The 21541-nt window shown below is 41.2% G+C and overlaps 1 protein-coding gene across 1 annotated transcript in view; it reads left to right on the top strand.

Annotated features, from left to right (window-relative positions):
- The window catches only part of CDH13 (cadherin 13), a 579181-nt gene that overhangs the window by 444408 nt on the left and 113232 nt on the right, over positions 1–21541 (top strand). The window contains exon 8 of the mRNA XM_069966164.1: positions 11300–11440. Within this exon, the coding sequence (XP_069822265.1) occupies positions 11300–11440 (141 nt within the window). The remainder of the gene's footprint in view (positions 1–11299; positions 11441–21541) is intronic.

Here is a 21541-nt window from a genome sequence, read left to right on the forward strand (position 1 = left end):
ACCTACAGTAGGTCCAGATAGGGAATAAATGACACCAAGGTTCATAATTACAATGCTACTTGAAGGTCATAGGAATTTCACATTAAGGCTGGGTTCACACACAGTATATTTCAGGCATTTGGTCCTCATGTCAGGTCCTCATAGCAACCAAAACCAGGAGTGGATTGAAAACACAGAAAGGCTCTGTTCACACAATGTTGAAATTGAGTGGATGGCCGTCATATAACGGTAAATAACTGCCATTATTTTAATATAACAGCCGTTGTTTGAAGATAACAGCAAATATTTGCCATTAAATGGCGGCCATCAACTCAATTACAACATTGTGTGAACAGAGCCTTTCTGTGCTTTCAATCCACTCCTCGTTTTGGTTGCTATGAGGACCTGACATGAGGACCAAATACTGCCTGAAATATACTGTGTGTGTTAACCCAGTCTAAGTCCTTATTGTATATATGGCCTCTGTGTACAGGAATGAGGTCAAGCCAAGAGGATAAGCTCCTGATCCATATGGTTGGAAAGTGGACTTTAAGAAAAATTCCACTACCAGGTCCAGGACCCTGGTCAAACAATGGTTCCTTTAAGACTTTCAACCTTTAATGGGTCTAAATACTGAAGACATTATTTTCTAGTCGCAATAGAAGCTATGAGGTTCAGCAAATCACTACCCCACTTGATGATGACTTTTGGGGTACAGCACTGGCCATGGAGGCATTCTTCTATTTACTATAGCTGATACTAGAACCCTAGGAATAATTCTCACCAGTGGGTCCATTACATGGTACTCAATGACTAGTAAATAAAAAAAAAATCTTTCAAATCAACTGGTTTGAGAATGTTGTATAGATTTGCAAATTACTTCTAATTAAAAGTCTTTAGTCTTCCAGTACTTATCTGTTGCTGTATATCCTGCAGGTGCATTCTTTCCAGTCTGACACCTCTGTCCCAGACATAAACTGTCCAGAGCAGTAGCAAATCCCCATAGAAAACATCTTCTGGTCTGGACAGTTCCTGACATGGACAGAGATGTCAGCAAAGAGCACTGTGTCAGACTGGAAAAAAAACATCTTTTCTTGCAGTTGATTTTTAAATAAAAGTAAATTACAAATCTACGTAACTTTGAAAGAAAAAGATTTTCGCCGGAGTACCCCTTTAAAGCCTAATGTAGCGATATAGAAAGTTAACAGCATCCCTATATCTCATACAATACACCGAGCAAGCAAATATCATACCTACTAGTCTTGCATTAAAGAGCCCCTTTAACTGTGGGATTATTATGTATGATTCAATCTACCTTCGAGATGAATTACGAAACAATCTCTCTTAATATTAGACTATTTTTTATTTTTTAAATTTCTGTTTTGGCATCTACACATACTTTTTTTCCCACAGAAAAACCTTATTTTCAGCATTTGGAGACTTGACGTTAAATTATGAGTTGCAGCTGTCATATTGATTTCTCCAGCAGGTTATAGTGAAATATTATCTGTAAAAGCCTAGATGAGGAAATGATAGAAATGCTTGCATGGTGCTAGTGAGGGAAAATGTCACACAGTATTCTTCCAGACATATTACGTACATTTATGCCAGGGTCCCATGGGCTTTCCAGCATCGTGGCATAAATTTATGTTTTTCCCTATAGCACTATAAAGCGAGCTCAGGTGCTATCAGCAGCCAGGTCCTCATGGTTAAAGGGGAACTCCAGATAGGGAAAATGATTTTCTATTAAAATGTACATTAAAAGTTATATAGATGTATATAAAATATATTACTGTGTATTACTGTGCACTGGTAGTTGATTCATAGCCAGGAAGTGAAGAAAACTGGCCTATGTGTAGTCCACTCTATCTCCTGAACCCTCTGCTGGCCCCATCTCAGGAGGCAGAGATAATGTGATCTCCGTCTTACATTGAGTTTGTTTGCTGAGCACAGACTAATGATGTAGACAAGACAAAGGGCAGGGTGTGTTGTCACAGGAGGCTTGGTGGGATCTTGTCTCTTACCCCTCTGAGGGATTGACCATTTATGACCAGCCAGTCTAGCCTAAATCTGAGCAGGCAAGAAGTGAAAAAAGCAGCACTTCACTATGCAGTAGTCTTCAGTGAAATTAGGGCTATGTTCACACACGTTGGAGTTTCATTGCAGCATGTTTACAAAAATTAGGCAGTACTGCAATGAATTGATGCAGTATTGAAATGAAATAATGCTAAACAGACCAAAGTATCAGAGCTGGCACTGCCAATCCCAGTGTTTGATAGGACCCCAAAAATATTATTTATTGGGTGAAATTGGGGTAAAAATGCAATTTTGTAACTTTTAAAGGGTTCTTGTGTCTACGTAATGCCCTTTACCGTAAAACTGGCATGATATCTTTATTCTAAATGTCAGTCTGAACACAACAATATGCTATTTTTCACATATTCTAATATTTTTCTATTTTCTTTTACAGTACATCTTTTTTGCAAATAATTACACTCTTAACCTACGGGGCTATATAGGATGTCGTTTTTTGCGCCATGATTTGGCGCTTCCTAGCGAACGCCAGTGCCCGTGAGCCCATTTCTTCAGCCATTTGAGGTGCCTTACCAGCCACGCCCTACCTAGAGCATGTATGCCAAGTGTCTCAGATTTAAAGGGACAGTGCATCCTTAAATTGTCATGTGCACCCAACACCTCCCTATAAATTCCGGCCCTGCCCTCACTATATTGTTGGAGCCCCTGCATGCTTCCTAGTGTGGTCCCAGCTCTCCCTTGATTCCAGCCCGTGATTCTTGCCCGTGGTCCTTGTCAGTGATTCCTGCCTGTGGTCCCTGTCCATGGTTTCAGCTCATAGTTCCAGACGTGTTCCTGCTGCCTATGGTTCCTACCATGAGTCCTGCTGTGTCCTAGCCTCTCTGCCTATGTGTCTCGGCTGCACCTCACCAGCCGCCACTAGCAATTAAAGCCAGGGGTAGCGACCTGGGGGGTCACCTGACGCAGCATGTCTATCCCACCTTTGGGTGGGCGCTGGTGAAGACCCATGGCCCCTAAGACTCTGCTCCCTGCGGCTTACGTCATTGCTAGCAGTGGTGCAGCAGATCCACGACTCCAATCGTTACAAAATGTACTATATAACAGTGATACATTTTGATAACCAACAATAATAGCAATATTTCAGATCACAACATCAATACAAAACCCCCAAAGCATTTTCCTTGAAATTATTTACTGTCTACTTTGTTCTTTCTTCATAGATATTTAATGTTATTTTTCAGCTTATTCATTGTGCATCTTTGCCAAGTTTACTGTAATTGCATATTTCTTTGCTCAGCTATTTATTTTCTCTTCTTACAATTGTCTCCAGCTGACTGTACCAGCAATCTGGCTCGGAACCTGGAAATGTGTGGCAGATAACTCCCTCTTGCAGACATTTTGTACATTTGCAACAGAGGAATCTCAGCAGGGGGCAATGGTGGGATGATGAATTCAGGGGGCAGGAGATGGAATGTTTTACTGCTTTGTGCAAATGTCATGCATTTCATGTGTGGTAAAGGTGGCATAGGAAAGCATAGGTTTTTATCTCTGCTGTATGATGCTTCATTTTCTACACATTGAGGGATTATATTTTATGTATGTGCATTCTTAAGATGCAGTATATGTGCACTGGATGAGAGATGGAATTCAATTTTGCAGTTTTTTAAGTCAAACATAGGAGTGGAAACAAAAATTTCCTTCTGTTTGAACCTGCTCCTTTGCTTTAGGTAAAAAAGGAGCCCAGGGAGAATATGTTCCCAAAGCTTTACCTTCTCCCTGTAAACCATATTTTATAATTGAAGGTTATGAGAAAAGGAGATCCTAATCTAATTATTGATGAAAAAATAAATAAAATAAGTAAAATCACAGGGTGAGGAGTGGAGTAAAATTTATTTACATAAAGAAATTGGTTTCATATGTCAAGAGAAGGAGGGGGGCAGGTTCTTGCCTAAAATATATAGACTTTTGGTATAGGAAAGGAATAGAGTAAAAAATAGGTGGGAAGAGGCATTTGGGTTCATACAACATGGGAGTTAATAGTTAGGAATCTAGTGGTGGTTTCATGTAGTTCTTCTCAGAGACTAATTCACTTTAAAATCCTATATTGGCTGTACAGAACCCCCAAAATGCTGGTCGCCTTCAGGAGGAAAGGTGAAAAATGTATAAAATGTGGGAGCAGACATGATCCATCTGATGTTGGCCTGTCCAAAAATTAGGCAGTTTTAGGGGAAAAAAAGGAATATATTGAACAAATAATAAGCATCAAAAGACAGCTGAAAAAAATATATATATATTCTGGAACTGATTTTGGGTTGCCTATTAGAGGATGGTATAATTTATTGCTTAATAAACTTCTGGGAACCGCTAAAGTATTGATCGTTAGGAGAAGGTTGAAGGTTGGTTGTCAATAAATGGAAGGGGCTTATCAATAAAGTAAGGAACCTTGAGGAAATTGTTGCCAAAAAATCCAACAAGGAGATACGAACATTTAAAAAGCTATGGAAAAAATGGATTGAAAAATGAGGTATGTTTTTTTTTGTTTGTTTTTTGCATCGGTTCCCTCTTGGGCTTTTGTTGTTTTTGGAAAGAATGTAGTATACTGTAATAACTGTATTGTTATGTTTTTATATGATGGAAAAATAAAAATATTATAATAATATAAATTAATAAATAAAATTAAATAAATAAATAAAATCACTGCATTCAAGCTAGGCATAGAACTTATAGGAATTCTAAACAATCAAAATACACAAAGAAGAAAATATTCCCAAATCCACACCCTTAATTTCCTCATCTGCTTAGATCCTAGTTTGTATTTCATATTCCAAATACAAAAGAAGAAGGGCAGCAGTGTCCCCTTCTACCCCTAACTGACTGAGTCTTGTTGTATCTTGGCATTTGACTGCAGCAGGAGCCTCCCCCTCTGGCCTGTTTGTAGTAGGGCACAGTAATTAATTCTCGCCCATTTGTTTTTTGCATTATTTTTGTAATACTGTTTGTTTCCGGAACATGTATTGTGGTGGCTCAGAATAACAATAACAATTACTTCCATACAATTTCATTAATAACAATAACAATTTCTTCCATACCTGTTATGATCTATTCAGTCTCCTTTACCTGGGTATGAGCCTTTTTTTTCCTGTCCCCCCTTCCTCCCCCTCCCTTGATGTAAATAAGTCCCTAGCTGGCCTTATCTGCAACGTTGTAGCTTATTTGTAATGCTGGGAGGGTTATGGGAGGTTTATTCTGAGATCAATTTGCTAAAAAACTGCCTGTGCTTAATCCTCCCAGCATTAAAAAGAAGCTACAATGTTGCAAAAGCCAGTCAGGGACTTTACCCCAGCTGTCTCAAAGGGGAAGGGGGGGGGGGGGGGGTGACAGAGAGAGGCTCACATACAGATTTTTGTGTTTTTAGCAGAAAGCAACAGCTCAGAACTGGGAGAAGGAGACTAAATGGATAATAACAAGTATGGAATGCATTGTTAGTCTCACCATGGGCAGCAACATATCAAAAGTTATATTAAGTGGCATACTATCAAGATAAAAGGCAAACAGAAAAGCTTCAAGAGTCAGTTTAGAAACCAAATTTAGTGCACATTAGTCTGCAAAATTACATTGGAAACCGGGTCCTATGGAACTATAGAGCCTTTATATATTAGAAATAAAAAAAAAAATCATATCTCTAGTTACTTTAAAGGGGTTGGCCACTGTATAGTAAAATAGGTCAGTGTACAGTATTAGTAATTGTACGCACTGTATATACTGACAGCAGCTCCCTGTGTACCTCATAGAGCTAAAATCAGACTCAGGCTGGGCTGCCCGTCTCTGTTTTGTTTCAGTCCATAAAATGGCTGACATGGAGGAGCATGTGACCATGCCCAGTCCCCTGTGTCCTCCATAGACATATACAGGCTGTGTGGTGGACACTGGGGGGCGGGGCATGGTCACATGCTCCTCCATGTCAGCAATCTTATGGACCAAAACACCATAGAGCAGGGCAGCCCAGCCTGGAGAAAGGGAGTCTGATATTAGATCTATGAGGTACACAGGGAGCTGCTGTCAGTATATACAGTGAGTACACTTACTAATACTGTACACTGAGCAATTTTACTATAAAGTGGCCAACACCTTTAAGGGGTATACATTTTTTTAAATCAACTGGTACCAGAAAGTTATACAGATTTGTAAATTATTTCTATTTAAATAAAATAGAAAAAACTTCCAGTTTTCCAGTACATATCAGATGCTGTGTGCCCTGCAGGAAGTGGTGTTTTTTTCCTGTCTTACATAGTGCTCTTTGCTGCCACCTCTGTCAGGAACTGTCTAGAGCAAGAAAGGTTTTCTATGGAGATTTGCTATTTCTCTGGACAGTTCCTGACAGGTACAAAGGTAGCAGAAAAGGACACTGTTTTATGTCATTCACAAACCCCTACCCATACACACCTTCTACCACCTTATGTCCCCCTCTGCCCCCTGTAGTACCCCTTCCTTCCTTGCCGAACTCTCCTGAGATCTTATATCCTCTATGTTTCTGATATCCTCCTTCAGAGCCCCTGGAAACTTCTAATGCCCCTCTCAAAAACAGAACCCTGACCATCTTTTGTAATCACCCTGTTCGGAGGCTCAGCTACTGTACTATAATACTGCCCTTGATGTACAAGAATATAACTGCCTGAGTTCCAGTTACATTTTCTTGAAAACTGTTTATTTCTGTTACATAGTACCAAATCTATTTTTACAGTTTGTACTTATTTTTAAGTCATTTTCTTGAATTCATCGAGCACCTGCATAGAAACAAAGAGAGCCTGCGTGTTCAGTCACTTATAGAACAGTCCTCTGTAAAACAACATTAGCTGGCAAATTGGCGCAGAAATCATCATATTGAAAACCATCCTTCTATAAGGAAAGCCGCAATCTATTAAAGACAAAAGATGTTTAAAACAGCCAGTAAGGGGTACTTTTACTCAGCAATAGTTGGTATTTTAAGACTGTGGATTTTTCCTCTCTAGAAGAAATATCCGTACCTTCTCTGCAGGCATCACGTTCCCTGCTGGGAAATAGTACTAATGTATCCTTGATGTTTCCATTGTAATTTGAAAACTAATGTTTTGGAATAGCTGAGGTAGCAGATTTTTTTATGGTTATTGAGCATGAACTGTTTCCATATAACTTTATTTTTCTCCCCAAATTATACCTGTTTCTCCAATAACTTTAAGGACAAAACTACTGTGAGAGTGCTATGATTACATATAGCCTCCGGCTGCAGCAGACGTACACAATGGTAGATGATGTAGAAGTGCCAGTTTGATAATAGTCCTGACACATACAGTATAGTGTTGCCATTTTAAAATTCCTTGCCTTTCAACAAGACCAGCACACTCCTCAAGTACTCTGCACGGCAAACAATATTTTTTCTACTAACATTTGGCATGTTACTACTTGTCTCTGTTCTTTTCCTGACACTATTACCCTACTGTTAAATGTAGCCCTCTTCACAGTAACATGCACAGATAGGTCAAGGTCATTACACTGATCTCCTAAAATACTCTGTGCTGCTAGCAGCATTTCTCCTACTAGCGCTTGGTCTCCTCTCTTTTCTCCTCCTGACACCATTACTTTACACCTGTCACATGCAGCCCTGTCCTCACTAACATGAGCAGACAGTGCACTGGTTCTTACAAGGTCGGCAAGCTAATCTTATGAAATACCTTGAGCTGCTAGAATATAGATTCTTCTACCACTTTTTCTTCTTACTTATCATTCTCTGTACTTTATAGGTTAGTTATATACATTTACCCTAATTATCTATCAAATTCTATTTTTCCTTCTTATTCTATAATATTACTTATTATTGTACAATAACTGGATTGTTATCTGTTTCTATATGATGGAAAAATAAAATATTATAATAAAATAATAAAATAAATAAATAAATAAAATAAAATAAATAAAATTATTGCCCTTATAGGATTTCTAAACAATATATTCCCACCTCCTGCACCCTTAATTTCCTCATCTGCTTAGATCCTAGTTTGTATTTCATATTCCAAATACAAAAGAAGGAGGGCAGCAGTGTCCCTTCTACCCCTGACTGACTGACTGAGTCTTGTTGTATCTTGGCATTTGACTGTAGGAGGAGCCTCCCCCTCTGGCCTGTTTGCAGTAGGACACAGTATTTAATTCTTGCCCATTTGTTTTTTTTCCATGATTTTTGTAATACTGTTTGTTTCAGGAACATGTATTGTGGTGGATCGCAATAACAATAACTTCCATACAATTTATTTAATACCAATAACAATTTCTTCCATACCTGTTATTATCTATTCAGTCTCCTTCTCCCAGTTCTCAGCTGCTGGAAACACAAAAATCTGGGTATGAGCCTTTTTTTTTTTTTTCCTATCCCCCCTACTCCCCTTCCCTTCTGAGACAGCTGATGTAAACAAGTCCCTTACAGGCTTTATCTGCAACTTTGTAACTTCTTTGTAATGCTGGGAGGGTTATGAGAGGGTTATTTGGTAATGAACCGCCTGTAACTGCCTGTAAGCTACAATGTCGCAAAAGCCAGCCAGGGACTTGTGTACATCAGCTGTCTCAAAAGGGAGGGGTATGTGTGTGTGGAAGTGTGTGTGTGTGTGTGTGTGGGGGGGGGGGGGGGCAAAGAGAAAGGCTCACATACAGATGTTTGTGTTTTCCACAGAAAGAAGTAGTTGAGAACTGGGAGAAGGAGACTGAACAGATAATAACAAGTATGGAATAAATTGTTAGTCTTACCAGGGGCAGCAACATATCAAAAGTTATAAAGGACATGGAGAAAAAGGAGCTGTTGCACATCACACTTATGGCTGACACTAATGCCACTCGGCTACATTTAAAACCAACGCCAGGATGTTGGTATATAATTTGATCAAACCATATTGCCTCATGTACCTTGTGCCCGTCTCCTGGTTCACATGGGTCCCTACACTCTCCATACTGTGTCGGTCAGCAACCGCCAACCCCGCAAAGTGTGCACAAGCAGCGAAGGGGGCCATAGAATGGCCCTGTAAGTGGATGGATCTGTAAGTACAAGATCATATTCACACTTGTGTGTTGTTTGGCGGCAGCTTTCTCCACCGGTGGTGCCTGCTGGGTTTTGGGTGGGCCCTTTGGGTCTGGTCCTGTGACATTGGGGTGGCAGGGCCATTCTGGCATTGGTTTTTAAATGTAGCCGAGTGGCATGAGTGTCAGCCATAGGTGTGATGTGCAACAGCTCCTTTCTCTCCATGTCGTATATCAAAACTTATAGTGAAATACCGCTTTAATATTAACAAGATGAAATGCAAACAGAAAAGCTTTAGGATTTAGTTAAGAAACCAAACTTAGTGCATATTAGTCTGCAAAATTACATAGCAACACAGAAACCTGATCCTGTGGAACTATAGAGTCTTTATATATTAGAAATAAAAAAAAATAAAAAAATCTGTATATCTAGTTACTTTAACCCCTAGACTACCCTGGACGTAGGGTTACGTCATGGAAGTCTGTCCCCAGACGACCCATGACGTAACTCTACGTCCTGGGTGTTTCTCCCGCTATGAAGCGTGCTCCGGAGCGGAGCGTGCTTCATAGCAGGTGGAGGGCGGCTGCAATCAGCAGCCGAGACCTCACCGGTAATGACACGCTGCAGCGATCGCGCTGCCGCGTGTCATTAACCCCTTAAACGCCGCGATCACGGCGCAACCGTGGCGTTTGAGTGTAAGTGACAGGGGGAGTCCCCTGTCACTTACCGATCGGGACCCCCGCAGTGTGACTGCGGGGGTCCCGATCGATGAAACCGATCGGACCGCACGGAGGCAGGTGAGAGACCTCCGGCGGTCCGATCGGCGATCTGCTACACTGAGCCTGCACAGGCAGGCTCAATGAGCAGATCGCCGATAACACTGTAGCACAGGTATGCTATGGCATAGCATTCATCAGTGTAGAAATCAAACTAGTGAATGTAAAAGTCCCCCAAAGGGACTTCAAATGTGTAAAAAAAAAAAAGTTCAAAACACTATTACACTACCCCAAAGCCCCTCCCCCAATAAAAGTTGAAATCACTCCCCTTTCCTATTATATAAATAAAACATATAAAAATAAATAAATAGATAAACATATAATATACCGTAGCGTGCATAATTGTCCGATCTATTAAAATATAACAAGCGTCATTGTGATCGGTGAACGGCGTACACGAAAAGGGGGAAAAAAGTGCGCAGATTACCGATTTTATGTTACATTATATATTAAAAAAAAATCAATAAAAAGTGATCAAAACGTCCGATCTTCACAAATATGGTATTAATAAAAACTAGAGATCATGGCGGAAAAAATGACACCCCATACAGCCCCGTAGGTGAAAAAATAAAACCGTTATAAGCCTCACAATAGGCCCATTTTATTAATATTTAATTGCCAATAAAAATATATATATCATTAGAGAATCTGTGTAACCTGCATATGGTTGTGTTCGGACTGCCCTATAGAATAATAGTTTCATGTCGCTGTTACCATATAGTGTATTACGTAGACAGAGGAACCACCCAAACGTTAACAAATTGCATTCTTTTTTTCGATTTCAACTATTTATATCTTCATAAATAATATATTTGGGATTCCGTCATACATGTTATGAAAAAATGAAAGACGCCTACAACTATTCCTGTAACAAACAAGCACTTACATGGCTTGTAGATAGAAAACTGAGAGTGCTAGAGCTCTTAGAAAGGGGGGAGGGAAAAACAAAAACACTAAGATCAAAATTTGCGCTGTCCACTGGGTCATTTTGGGCCTGGTCCTCAAATGGTTAAGGGGTATAAAAGTTTTTAAATCTAATGGTACTAGAAAGTTATACAGATTTCTAAAAGTCCCATGACCATGCCCACGCTATTGTAATCACATGGCTGTAACATGTCCAAACATTAAGAAGCTAAATCTGTAAGGGGTGTCCATTCAGAGATCTATTTATAAATTGTGGATAGATGTGTTTATTCTTTTTTGCCCTCCAAAATTAAGCAACCTGCAGGGATTAAGCGACAAGATGTGCAAAGTTCTGCCTTGGTTCTGGTGCCTGAGAAGAATCAAAGCATTTTACTACATAAAAAGAGACAAGAATTAAAAATGGCCCATGATAGGTGTGTAGCCCTGTTTTAGAGGTGCTGGAGTATTTTGAAAACTGGAGATGTAAAATATTTAGAATTCTACTGTCTAATATATCAGGCAGCAAGACTAGTATATAGTAATTATTATTGATATTTTTTCCCCACAGACATTGATAGCTCCTCAGTATGAGCTGATAGTGGAGGCTAAGGACATGGCTGGTTTGGATGTGGGGTTAATCGGTACAGCCACAGCCACCATTGTAATTGATGACAAAAATGACCATCCACCAGAATTTACCAAAAAAGAGGTAAGTGCTTATATTATTATTAGGTGTTAACATTTAAAGGGGTTGGCAACTTTATAGTAAAATTGTTTTGTGTGTAGTATGAGTAGTTTATTCACTTACTGACTTACTGACAGCAGAATTATGTGTACCTCATAAGGCTAAAATCATAAGCTGTCCATAAAATGGCTAACATTGAAGTTCATGTGACCATGCCCCTCCCCACAGTGTCCACCACTAAGCCTTTATTTCCTATGAAGAACACTGGGGGTTGGAACATGGTTACATGCTCCTCCATGTCGGCCATCTTATGGACAGCTTCACCACATAGCAGGACAGCACAGCCTGGAGGAGGGCAGTCTGATTTTAGCTGTATGAGGTACAGTGGGAGCTGCTGTCAGTATATACAGTGAGTACACTGAGCAACCCCTTTTAAGAGGACATTCATTTAATGCACTGGTCCCAAATTGTGGGTCTCCAGCTGTGGCAAGGTTGCTGCGAGTTGTAGTTTCACAAAAGCTGGAGGGCCACAGGTTGGAGACCAGTGACTTATTTTTAAGTACAGCCTATTTATTTGGCCATATGCTCTATTTAAATCCTGAAATCTTGTAGATTAAAGAATTTACGTTCAAGAAATTATATCATATTCATAGTCTGACTAATGCTCTACAGGCTGCAGTGAATTAAAGATTGTACATTGTTTCTTTCACAAGTAACTTTGTGCCTGAGGCAACATATGTGTTCAGAATCTTCATGTAACTGGATGATATTTTCATAGATACAAATAGCAGCCTCACAAGTCCATAAAATGTTTAATAAAAAAATAAAAACTCATGTTGGGCTCAGCATAGTTGTAAGCATTGTCTTATGTCCCTTGCCTTAAAGCTAGGCTGAGAGACTTGCCTTTGCTCGGACAATGTTTTGAAGCAATATTCAGTTACAGAAGACAATCACTTTTCACCGGAGACAAAATGGTGCAAGGCCTTAATAAAGAAATCTGGGCTGGGGAGCTGCCCTAGAGCTGTGACTTCAGAGATATGAATCACCTGCTCCTGCCATTGGCTTGACTCAGTATTAATCACCATCTTTTGATTTGTGTAATCGGCCTGGAAGGCTCCGTGTGAAGTCTTTGTCTACTGTATCATTGTTAAATTTGGTCTTGGGAAGATGGAAAACTTCTCTTCATTGCTGCAGATTCTTTGTGCTGAAAATACACATAGTAAGTCTCTCCATGAATGCCTGTAACAGTTACAAGAAAAAGGTTGCTATTGAGCACATTGAGTAAACAAAATGTTTCATCAGCAAGAGTAATGTTTGGAGAGGATATAAAAGTCTTGCAAAATTAATAATTTTTTATCAAATCACAATGTTCCTAGAAAGAGAGGGTAAGGTTTTCCCACTGCTTTAGTTCTGATTTGGTTGGTTCTAAAAAGGGAAGTGTAATTCAAATGATAAATGTTAATGACAAATAAACGGGTGTACTGTTCATGTTTGTTATTGAGCACATTGAGTAAACATCCATGGTGTAGGAGGAAAATTTAAACTTCTGTTTTAATGATTTTTCAATGATGATTTGTTCTTTTCAAGGAAGGTTAGTGTCAACCATGTCTCAATGCAAAGACTTTCATGACACCTCAGAAGATAATTCCTATAAGTGTTGTAGGAATGCATGAAGCCGCAAAAGTCTTGCTTTAGAGTAGACTTGGGTGTACATCAATATACAATTAGACAGCTTGAACTAGATTTAATACAACTGTCTGACACCTTTACAATAGTAAGCATTCTATTAAAATCCCTTCAAGAAGCACACACAATGGGCAATTCCGAAAATTGGTGTGCACAAAAGCAAGGGTAATAGCAGAAGACCTATGAAAGTCTTTGCAAACTGCAAACAACTTCTGTTCATGTATCCACTTTAAAAATAATAGTGTTTATGGAAAAAAAATCATTAGGGAGCTGCTGCTGTAAAAATAAAAATATAAAAAATATTGCAGTATGTCAGAGACCACCAGGAAGTTTCACAGTTAAATGGTCTATGTATAGATAAGGTAAATGGAATCTCATTTGTGTAAATGTACCATGCTGTCACTGAACAAAAAAGAACACTTCAACACCAAAACCTTGACCCTACTGGGAGCATCACAGTTTGGGGATGCTTTGCTGCTTCAGGGCCTGGCACTCTATGTTGGAAAACATGAAAATATACCACAGGAGAATATAAAGGAAGCAGTCCATGAGCTCAAGCTTAAACAATGGGTGATCTAACATAGTGACAGAGAAAACACACAAGTCAATGAACTAAAGGGTTAAAAAAAAAGTTTGTGTTTTGGAATGACTAAGTTAGAGCTACTACATAGAAAAAAAGTTGTAGATCCAAAGCTTAGGGGAATTAAAGGAGAAGTCCCGCGAAAATGTTTATTAAAGTATTGCATTGCCCCCCAAAAGTTATACATATCACCAATATACACTTATTACGGGAAATGCTTATAAGGTGCTTTTTTTCCCTGCACTTACTACTGCAGCAAGTCTTCCAGGAAGTTATCCAGGAAGTGAAGACTTGCTGCAGTAGAAAGTGCAGGGGAAAAAGCACTTTATAAGCATTTCTCGTAAAAAAGTGTACATTGGTTATTTGTATAACACACATTTAATGTATTGCCTGGAGTATTGGCTGGAGTAAGCCAAGGAATTAAAGATATGTGGAAGGGTTTGAGTGTGGTTATGGAGAAACAGTAAAGCATTGTCTGCAAATTGGGTAACTGTAGCAGGTCCTGATCAAATCCCCTCATAGGGGTTTGAGGTTATAAAATGTTGTGCCAAGAGCTCAACTGCGAGACCAAACAAAAGGGGGGAAGGGGGACACCCTTGACTAGTGCCTTTAATCAATGCCAGTGGGGATTAAAGAATGTCTGGAGTGTATAAATGAGCTCCCAAATCCTGGTACAGGGCCAATAGAAATAAGCACCATATTCATGTGTCCCCTCATTAATTTGTATGAAAGTGTCTTTCTGTAGTGTCGCACCTAATGAGTCAAAAACGGTATATTTGTTCCTTTCAAATTTGGTGCATATACAGTATAAAGTAGATACTAAGGGATTTCCCTTAATGGGTTAAAACAATACAGATGGATCAACTTTTATCAACATGTAAAAGACTTGTGTTTCAAAGCTGGTCAAACAAGAATATCCCTGGTTTGTTATCGATAGCCAGTGAGCCATGACTGACCCACTGTTTCTGCATTCTGTGGAAAGGATTGTCAAATGAGTCTCTTTTAAGAGTACTACGTCTGATCGGAAATCTTTTAAATGCTTAAAGAGTAGCATTTGTTTGTTAATGGAATGAAGACCCTCTATACTCTAAGAGAGAATCCTAAGTGTATCAGTCATTGCTAAATTTAATGGGAGTGATACAGAGAGGGTTAAATTAAGATCTACGGGTGGTAGAAAGAAAAGAGCAGCATGAGTCGGTAATGTCTTATTGTTCTCACAGATAATAAACCAGTTGGTGTGCTTCTTAGCAGAGGTTATCTATCTCACAAACATATAACCCAAAGAGCAGAACCAATAAAAAAATGAAAAAAGAAACAGCATTACAACAGAGGAGTGTTAAAGATGGAGCAAGCAAACTCCATATTTTGGAAGTGTACTTTCCCTTTTTTGAACATATGGAAGAGGAACCCATTGTTCCCACCTTCGGCACCCATTAAGGCAATACAGGGGAGACACGCTGGCAAAGGAAGTAGAAAGGTTTTAAAATAAAATTGTTATCTTAATACTTGGGGGAATTTAATTGTGAGCAGTTTTTACCTTCTTTCCTAAGAGTGATTTACTACACCTTTGTAGCTCCTCACTTTCTAGGAGTCATAATTCCCTTATTTATATCATAAAAATAGAAAAGTCTGTCTGTCTGTCCCCTATAGACTTCTGAACGCCTGAACCATTTGACCCTAGATTTGGCACACAGATACATAGGGTGCCCGGGAAGGTTAGAGCAAAGGTCCCGTCCTTGCCAGATGTACAGGAGGGGAGGGGGAGGGGGATGAGCGCCCCATAGAGATGAATGGGAAAATCTCCACACTGCACACACAGGTGATATAATTAGTGCTTCAGCTCTTCCCAGTGGCAGTTGGAGGCCTTAGCAACCAATAGTATTACTACTTTAATTTCCACAGGGAGCTGGAATCTGGTTGGTTGCTATGGAAGCTGCCTCACAACAGATCCACAGAAATAAATACAGTAAGGGTACAAACACACTGGGCATATCCGCAGCGGATTTCTCATTGCGAATTCTCAGCTAGACCCGCTACGGATGCCTGCCCTGTATACTCTATGGGCAGACAAACTCGCGACAGGATAGACATCCCGCTGTGAGTATATCCACAGCCTGCTACGTTAACGCCCCACCGCCGGAGCGTATACATCACCTGCTCCCATCTCCGGCTTCCTTCGGGGCTCCCAGTGTCTTCATGTCCCGTTCAGCCAATCAGGGCACTGCAGCGGGGCACCGCACTGATTGGCCAAGCGGGACGTTCTGTGAATCTCCAAAGCAAGCCAGAGCAGGCACCAGGTGATGTATACGCTATGGCGGCGGGGGTTAACGGGGCGGGCTGCTGACAAACACACAGCGGCATTATAGGGAATACCTGCAGTGGGTGTGGGGGCTACCCTCAGTGGTGGGGGGTGTATAAAGTATAGGGGCTACCTGTGGGGTGGAGTGTATAAAGTATGGGGGCAACCTGCAAGAGGGGGGATTGGATAGAGTATGGAGGCTACCTTTGGGGGTGGAGTGTATACAGTATAGGGACTACCTGCAAGGTCGAGGGGGTGTATAGAGTATGGGGGCTACCTGCAAGTGGGGGGAGTGTATAGAGTATGGGGACTACCCGCAGGGGTGGGGGTGTATACAGTATGGGGGCTACCTGCGGGGGTGGAGGGGGAGTGTATACAGTATAGGAGTACCTGCAAGGGAGGGTAGTGTATACAGTATGGGGGCTATCTGCAAAGGGGGGTATACAGTATTAGAAACTTTGAAACTTCTTCTGTGTTGTCCTCACCAAGGATGAAAGGTAGTGCCTAAGAGGGCCAGATTATAATTATGCAGGATTGTGTATGCGCTTATTATTATAAGCTTCAGATTTTCTGCACACACACACAAACTTATGGTCTGGAGTCGGGGGGGGGGGGAGGAACCTTACACTACCAATGTTATACATAACCAGACTGCATAACACTGACAATGTTGTATATAACCAGGCTGTATATAACACTGCCAATGTTGTATATAACCAGGCTGTATATAACACTGCCAATGTTGCATATAACCAGGCTCAGTATAACACTGTTATTGTTGTATACCAGGCTGTATACTGTATAACACTGCCAATGTTGTATATAACCAGGCTCAGCATAACACTACCAATGTTGTACATAACCAGGCTGTATACTGTATAACACTGCCAATGTTGTATATAACCAGGCTCAGCATAACACTGCCAATGTTGTACATAAACATGCTCAGCATAACACTACCAATGTTGTACATAACCAGGCTGTATACTGTATAACACTTTCAATGTTGTATATAACCAGGCTCAGCATAACACTGCCAATGTTGTATATAACCAGGCTTAGCATAACACTACCAGGCATTATACTGCATAACACTACAAATGTTGTATATAACAAGGCTGAGTATAACACTGCCAATGTTGCATATAACCAGGCTGTATATAACATTGACAATGTTGTATATAACCAGGCCCTGTATATACAGTAAAACTGCCAATGTTGTATATAACCAGGCTCTGTCTGCAGCCGTATCACATGACATCTCAATATGGCTATTAGGTATTTGGGATGTTTAAAGTTTTTAGTTTATTTCTAATGTGCATAAGCTACAATTTACATAAACAGTGCAGTACTGTCGGGGTACCTATATAAAGCGTATAAAGGGGTATAAAGGGCTCCTGGCAATTTCCCCTTAAAAAAATCAAGGGCATAGATTGGCCTCCTGAGCGACCTTGGAACAAATCTTATTAACACACTGACACTATGATCTGTAGTGCAATGCTACTGCATTGATTAGTGGAGTCAGCACTCTTTTTGTATAGCCTGCCTGAGGCAGAGTGTGCAAGCCCATTTACCATGGCAGCTATGAAGGTCTTCCAGCTGCTATTGTAACCAGTCAGACCCCTGACAGGTGCAAAAGCTGGCAAAAGTGCACTCATTGCAAGCCACAATTACTACTGATTGCAGCATGTAGAGGGTTAAACTGCCCAAGACGTGTTTAGAGTCCCCTACACTTAGAGAAAGTATTCTGTCCCATGGACACCATACACACTTGACTTTTTTCTGGGCCACCTGTTGCAGTGTACAGAACGTGCATTTTTGTAACTGGGTTTCTTGTGGAATTCAAACTGTTCAGCAAATTCAGGCAGACAGCTCGTGTATCAATCTGTGACATGATGAACAAGCAAAGGAGTCTAATAAACTTATGAAGTACAGATGTGCATAGAGAAAAACTTGGAAACCAAACAATTCCCAGCTTGATTCCTTAAAAGCCTGATTTCTTATAAATTCATAAAAGCATTGAAGAAGCAGGGGTATAAGCCAAGCTGCGTTGGTGTTTTCTGAATCCTTGCCCCCTCCTAAGTAAAGGAATGCATGCATTGCTTTTTATGGTTATTTTAATGCTGTAAAAGTGTGGAGATACTAAGTCAGCAGAATTTAGTTTGGAAACTATAATGGGATTGCACCTGCTCTCCACATGTGGTTATGCTTCTGGATTTTATTTCTGGTAAACAGTTTTTGTTTTCTTGCATAGAAGATGTTTAGACCACATTCTGGATAAACAGATATGAAAGGTTGTCTTTAGGGCATTTTGGACATGTAAAGTACTTGTAAATACAAAAAAGAATATGCATACTGTGTAAGACTGGATTCACATCGCACTGCAAAATCAACATATCTACAAAGAAGGGATGCTGATGTATACTACAAAATACTGGCTATGGAATCATTCACTTTAGAGGGCAGTAGACAATGCTTTTGAATCTAGCTAAATACACATATATGTGTGGGGAATGGCCTAAGCACGGTCCCTTGATTTAACTGAGACCATTAAAGTACACTGTGGTATATGTCAGCATCCTTTTTTCACAGATTTATGACATATACAAGCAATGTAATAGTATAGTGCTGCGTGATTCCAGTCTATTATGTAATGTATAGTACAAATTACCAGTACTGTGTCATAGCAAGTATTTTCCATTATCTAGAGAATCCTCTCTGTCCATATCCTAGAAGGGAGTCACAGCACAATTTCTAGCATTTAGCCAAGGATCCACTTACACAAAAACATTATCTGCCAAAGATTTGAAGCCAAAGCCAGGAATGGATATGAAAAGAGAAGAAATCTCAGGCTTTCCTTTATGACCTGATCTCTGTCTATAGTCTGTTTCTGGCTTTGGCTTCTTTGGCAGATAATGTTTCTGTGTAAGTGGATCCTTAGCTAAATGCTAGAAATCTTTGGCAGATAATCTGTCAGATAATCTTTATGTGTAAATGGACCCTAATGCTAAGTTTTCACGAGGCGATTATTGGCCCGATCGTACGATTAATGATCTCGAAGTAACAATTTTTTTTTATAACGATCAGCGTTTAGACAGTACGATATATCGTGCGAAAAAATCGTGTTGCGATCGCGCGCCCGCAGCCCGGCCCGCCCGCAGCCCAGCCCTCTGCGCCGCCCCGATCGCCACCCCCGCCGCTCCGATCGCCACCCCCACCGCTCCGATTGCCACCCCCGCCGCCGCTCTGATCGCCACCCCCGCTGCCGCTCTGATCGCCACCCCCGCTGCTCCGATCGCCCCCCTGCTGCCGCTCCAATCACCACCCCCCGCCGCCACCGCTCCGATCGCCACCCCCGCCGCTCCGATCGCCACCACCGCCGCTGCTCCGATCGCCACTTCAGCGGCTCAGATCGCCCCCCGCTGCCGCTCAGATCGCCACGACCCCCCTGTCGCCGCCGCTTCGATCGCCCCTGCCGCCCCGGCCATGAGCATACGTTACCTGCTCCACGTACCAGGTCTTCGAAATCCCCGGCTCCCCTCTTCAGCTCATTGATTGGCTGAAGAGATGAGCCAGGAATTTGAAACGGCTCCTCTTCAGCCAATCAGTGCTCCTTTTCAGCACTGATTGACTGAAGAGGAGCCGTTTAAAATTCCCGGCTCCCCTCTTCAGCCAATCAATGCACTGAAGAGGGGAGTCGGGGATTTCGAAGACCTGCTACACGGAGCAGGTAACGTATGCTCGTGGCCGGGGCGGTGGGTGCGATCGGAGCGGAGGTGGCGGCGGGGGAGGCGATCGAGCCGGCGCAGGGGGCTGCGGATGAGCGGGGGGCCAGGCAGCGAGCGGGGGGCCGGGTGGGGCGGCGGGTGGGGCGGCGGCCGGCCGGACTATCGCGCGACGACTGTTTACACGGAACGATCGGCAAATTTTTTGCGAACGACGATTTAAGAACATGTTAAAAGATCAAAATGAACGATTTCTCACTCGTCGTTCGATCATTCGCCGCGTTTACACGTACGATTAACGTTCGATTCGATCCGCGAAAATTCGTCCGATAATCGTTCCGTGTAAACATAGCATAAGGCTATGTTCCCACTTCAGGAACACAGGAGGGAAAGGTGGCCATCTGGTAATATAGTTCGCAGCAAATAATTATCATGATCATTATTTGTGGCTATCTATATTATGAGACGGTGGCCTTTTCCCTCTATGTTCCCATAGTGGGAACATACAGTAGCTTTAAACAAAATTCCATTAAGCCTATGTACCTATGTACCTATGTACCTATGTACCATGTACCTATGTACCTATGTACCATTAAGCCTATGTTCCACATGAAACAGCTCCACCCCTCCCACACCCCACCCCGTTCTTACCCGCTTTCTGTTGGTTTGTGTAATGTAGTAGCAACGACAGCAAGCGGGGGGCGAGAAGCAAGTGCTCCACATATCAGGCTGTGTAATAGGGCCTTTAGCCTAATTAAAAAAGGGATTAACCAGGATTAGAAAATTGTGGTTGCTTTCTTCCAGAAACAGCATCTCTCCTGTCCTGTTCTGTTGCCTGTTTTGAGGCTGTTCCATTGAAGTGAATAGAGCTGAGTTGTAATATCATACACAACCTGAGGACAGGTGTGTTTCTATTTTTAGAAGAAAGGAGACATGTTTTCTAACCCTGGAAAACTCCTTTAATTGCGAGGAATCCATTCTATGAGAATTTTAGTTCTCATCATGTCCTGCAGAGTAACCAAAGACATGTACACCTTAGAGACATGGAATGGGTGTAGAAGGGAAAATGACAACATTTTCTGCTCTGCCATTTTTTTCTGTGCACCCTGTTCCGGGCATGCAATTGCAACCAACATAAAGTTTTTTAAAGGGGTTATCCAGCGCTACAAAAACATGGCCACTTTTCCTTCTCTCTTGTCTCCAGATTGGGAGGGGTTTCAAAATCAGTTCCATTGAAAAAAATGGAGCTTACAGTAATTGCAAACCACACCTGAACTGGAGATAAGAGAAGGGAAAAGTGGCCATGTTTTTGTAGCGCTGGATAATCCCTTTAAGCGGTGGTGAAACCCTATCTACCAATCCCAATCCAGACTGTTTGGGAGATTTTATTATATACTTTAGCAATAAATAATACTGCTCCTTCTATGGATTACTTTGTATGATACATCCTTACCTTCTACAAGCAGACATTTAAAGCGAGTACTGTTCCTTATTTTAAGTATAGGCATGATTTCATTGGTGTTATTTTGCATATAACGACTTGTACAATGTACTAAAATAGAATAAAAATCAGTGGAATATGTAGAAAAACAACAGACTGTAAAGCGTTATTGATGGAGCAGACAGCATGTGATGTTGTAGCAGCAAGCACATCTGAAGAAACTCTGAACAGAAAATATGACCCCATCTGAGGATGATAAGTCTACTGTAGATCAAACACTTCAGTATTCCCTGAGGGGACTGCACAGCCCTGTATGACATCAGTATTCTCTTGGGATCATATTAACAAAGGGCAGCTTGTAGAATGGGACTTTTTTGGGGGGATGTCAATCTGA

This window comes from Dendropsophus ebraccatus, chromosome 4 (assembly GCF_027789765.1).
Source record: "Dendropsophus ebraccatus isolate aDenEbr1 chromosome 4, aDenEbr1.pat, whole genome shotgun sequence".
Classification (NCBI taxonomy): domain Eukaryota; kingdom Metazoa; phylum Chordata; class Amphibia; order Anura; family Hylidae; genus Dendropsophus; species Dendropsophus ebraccatus.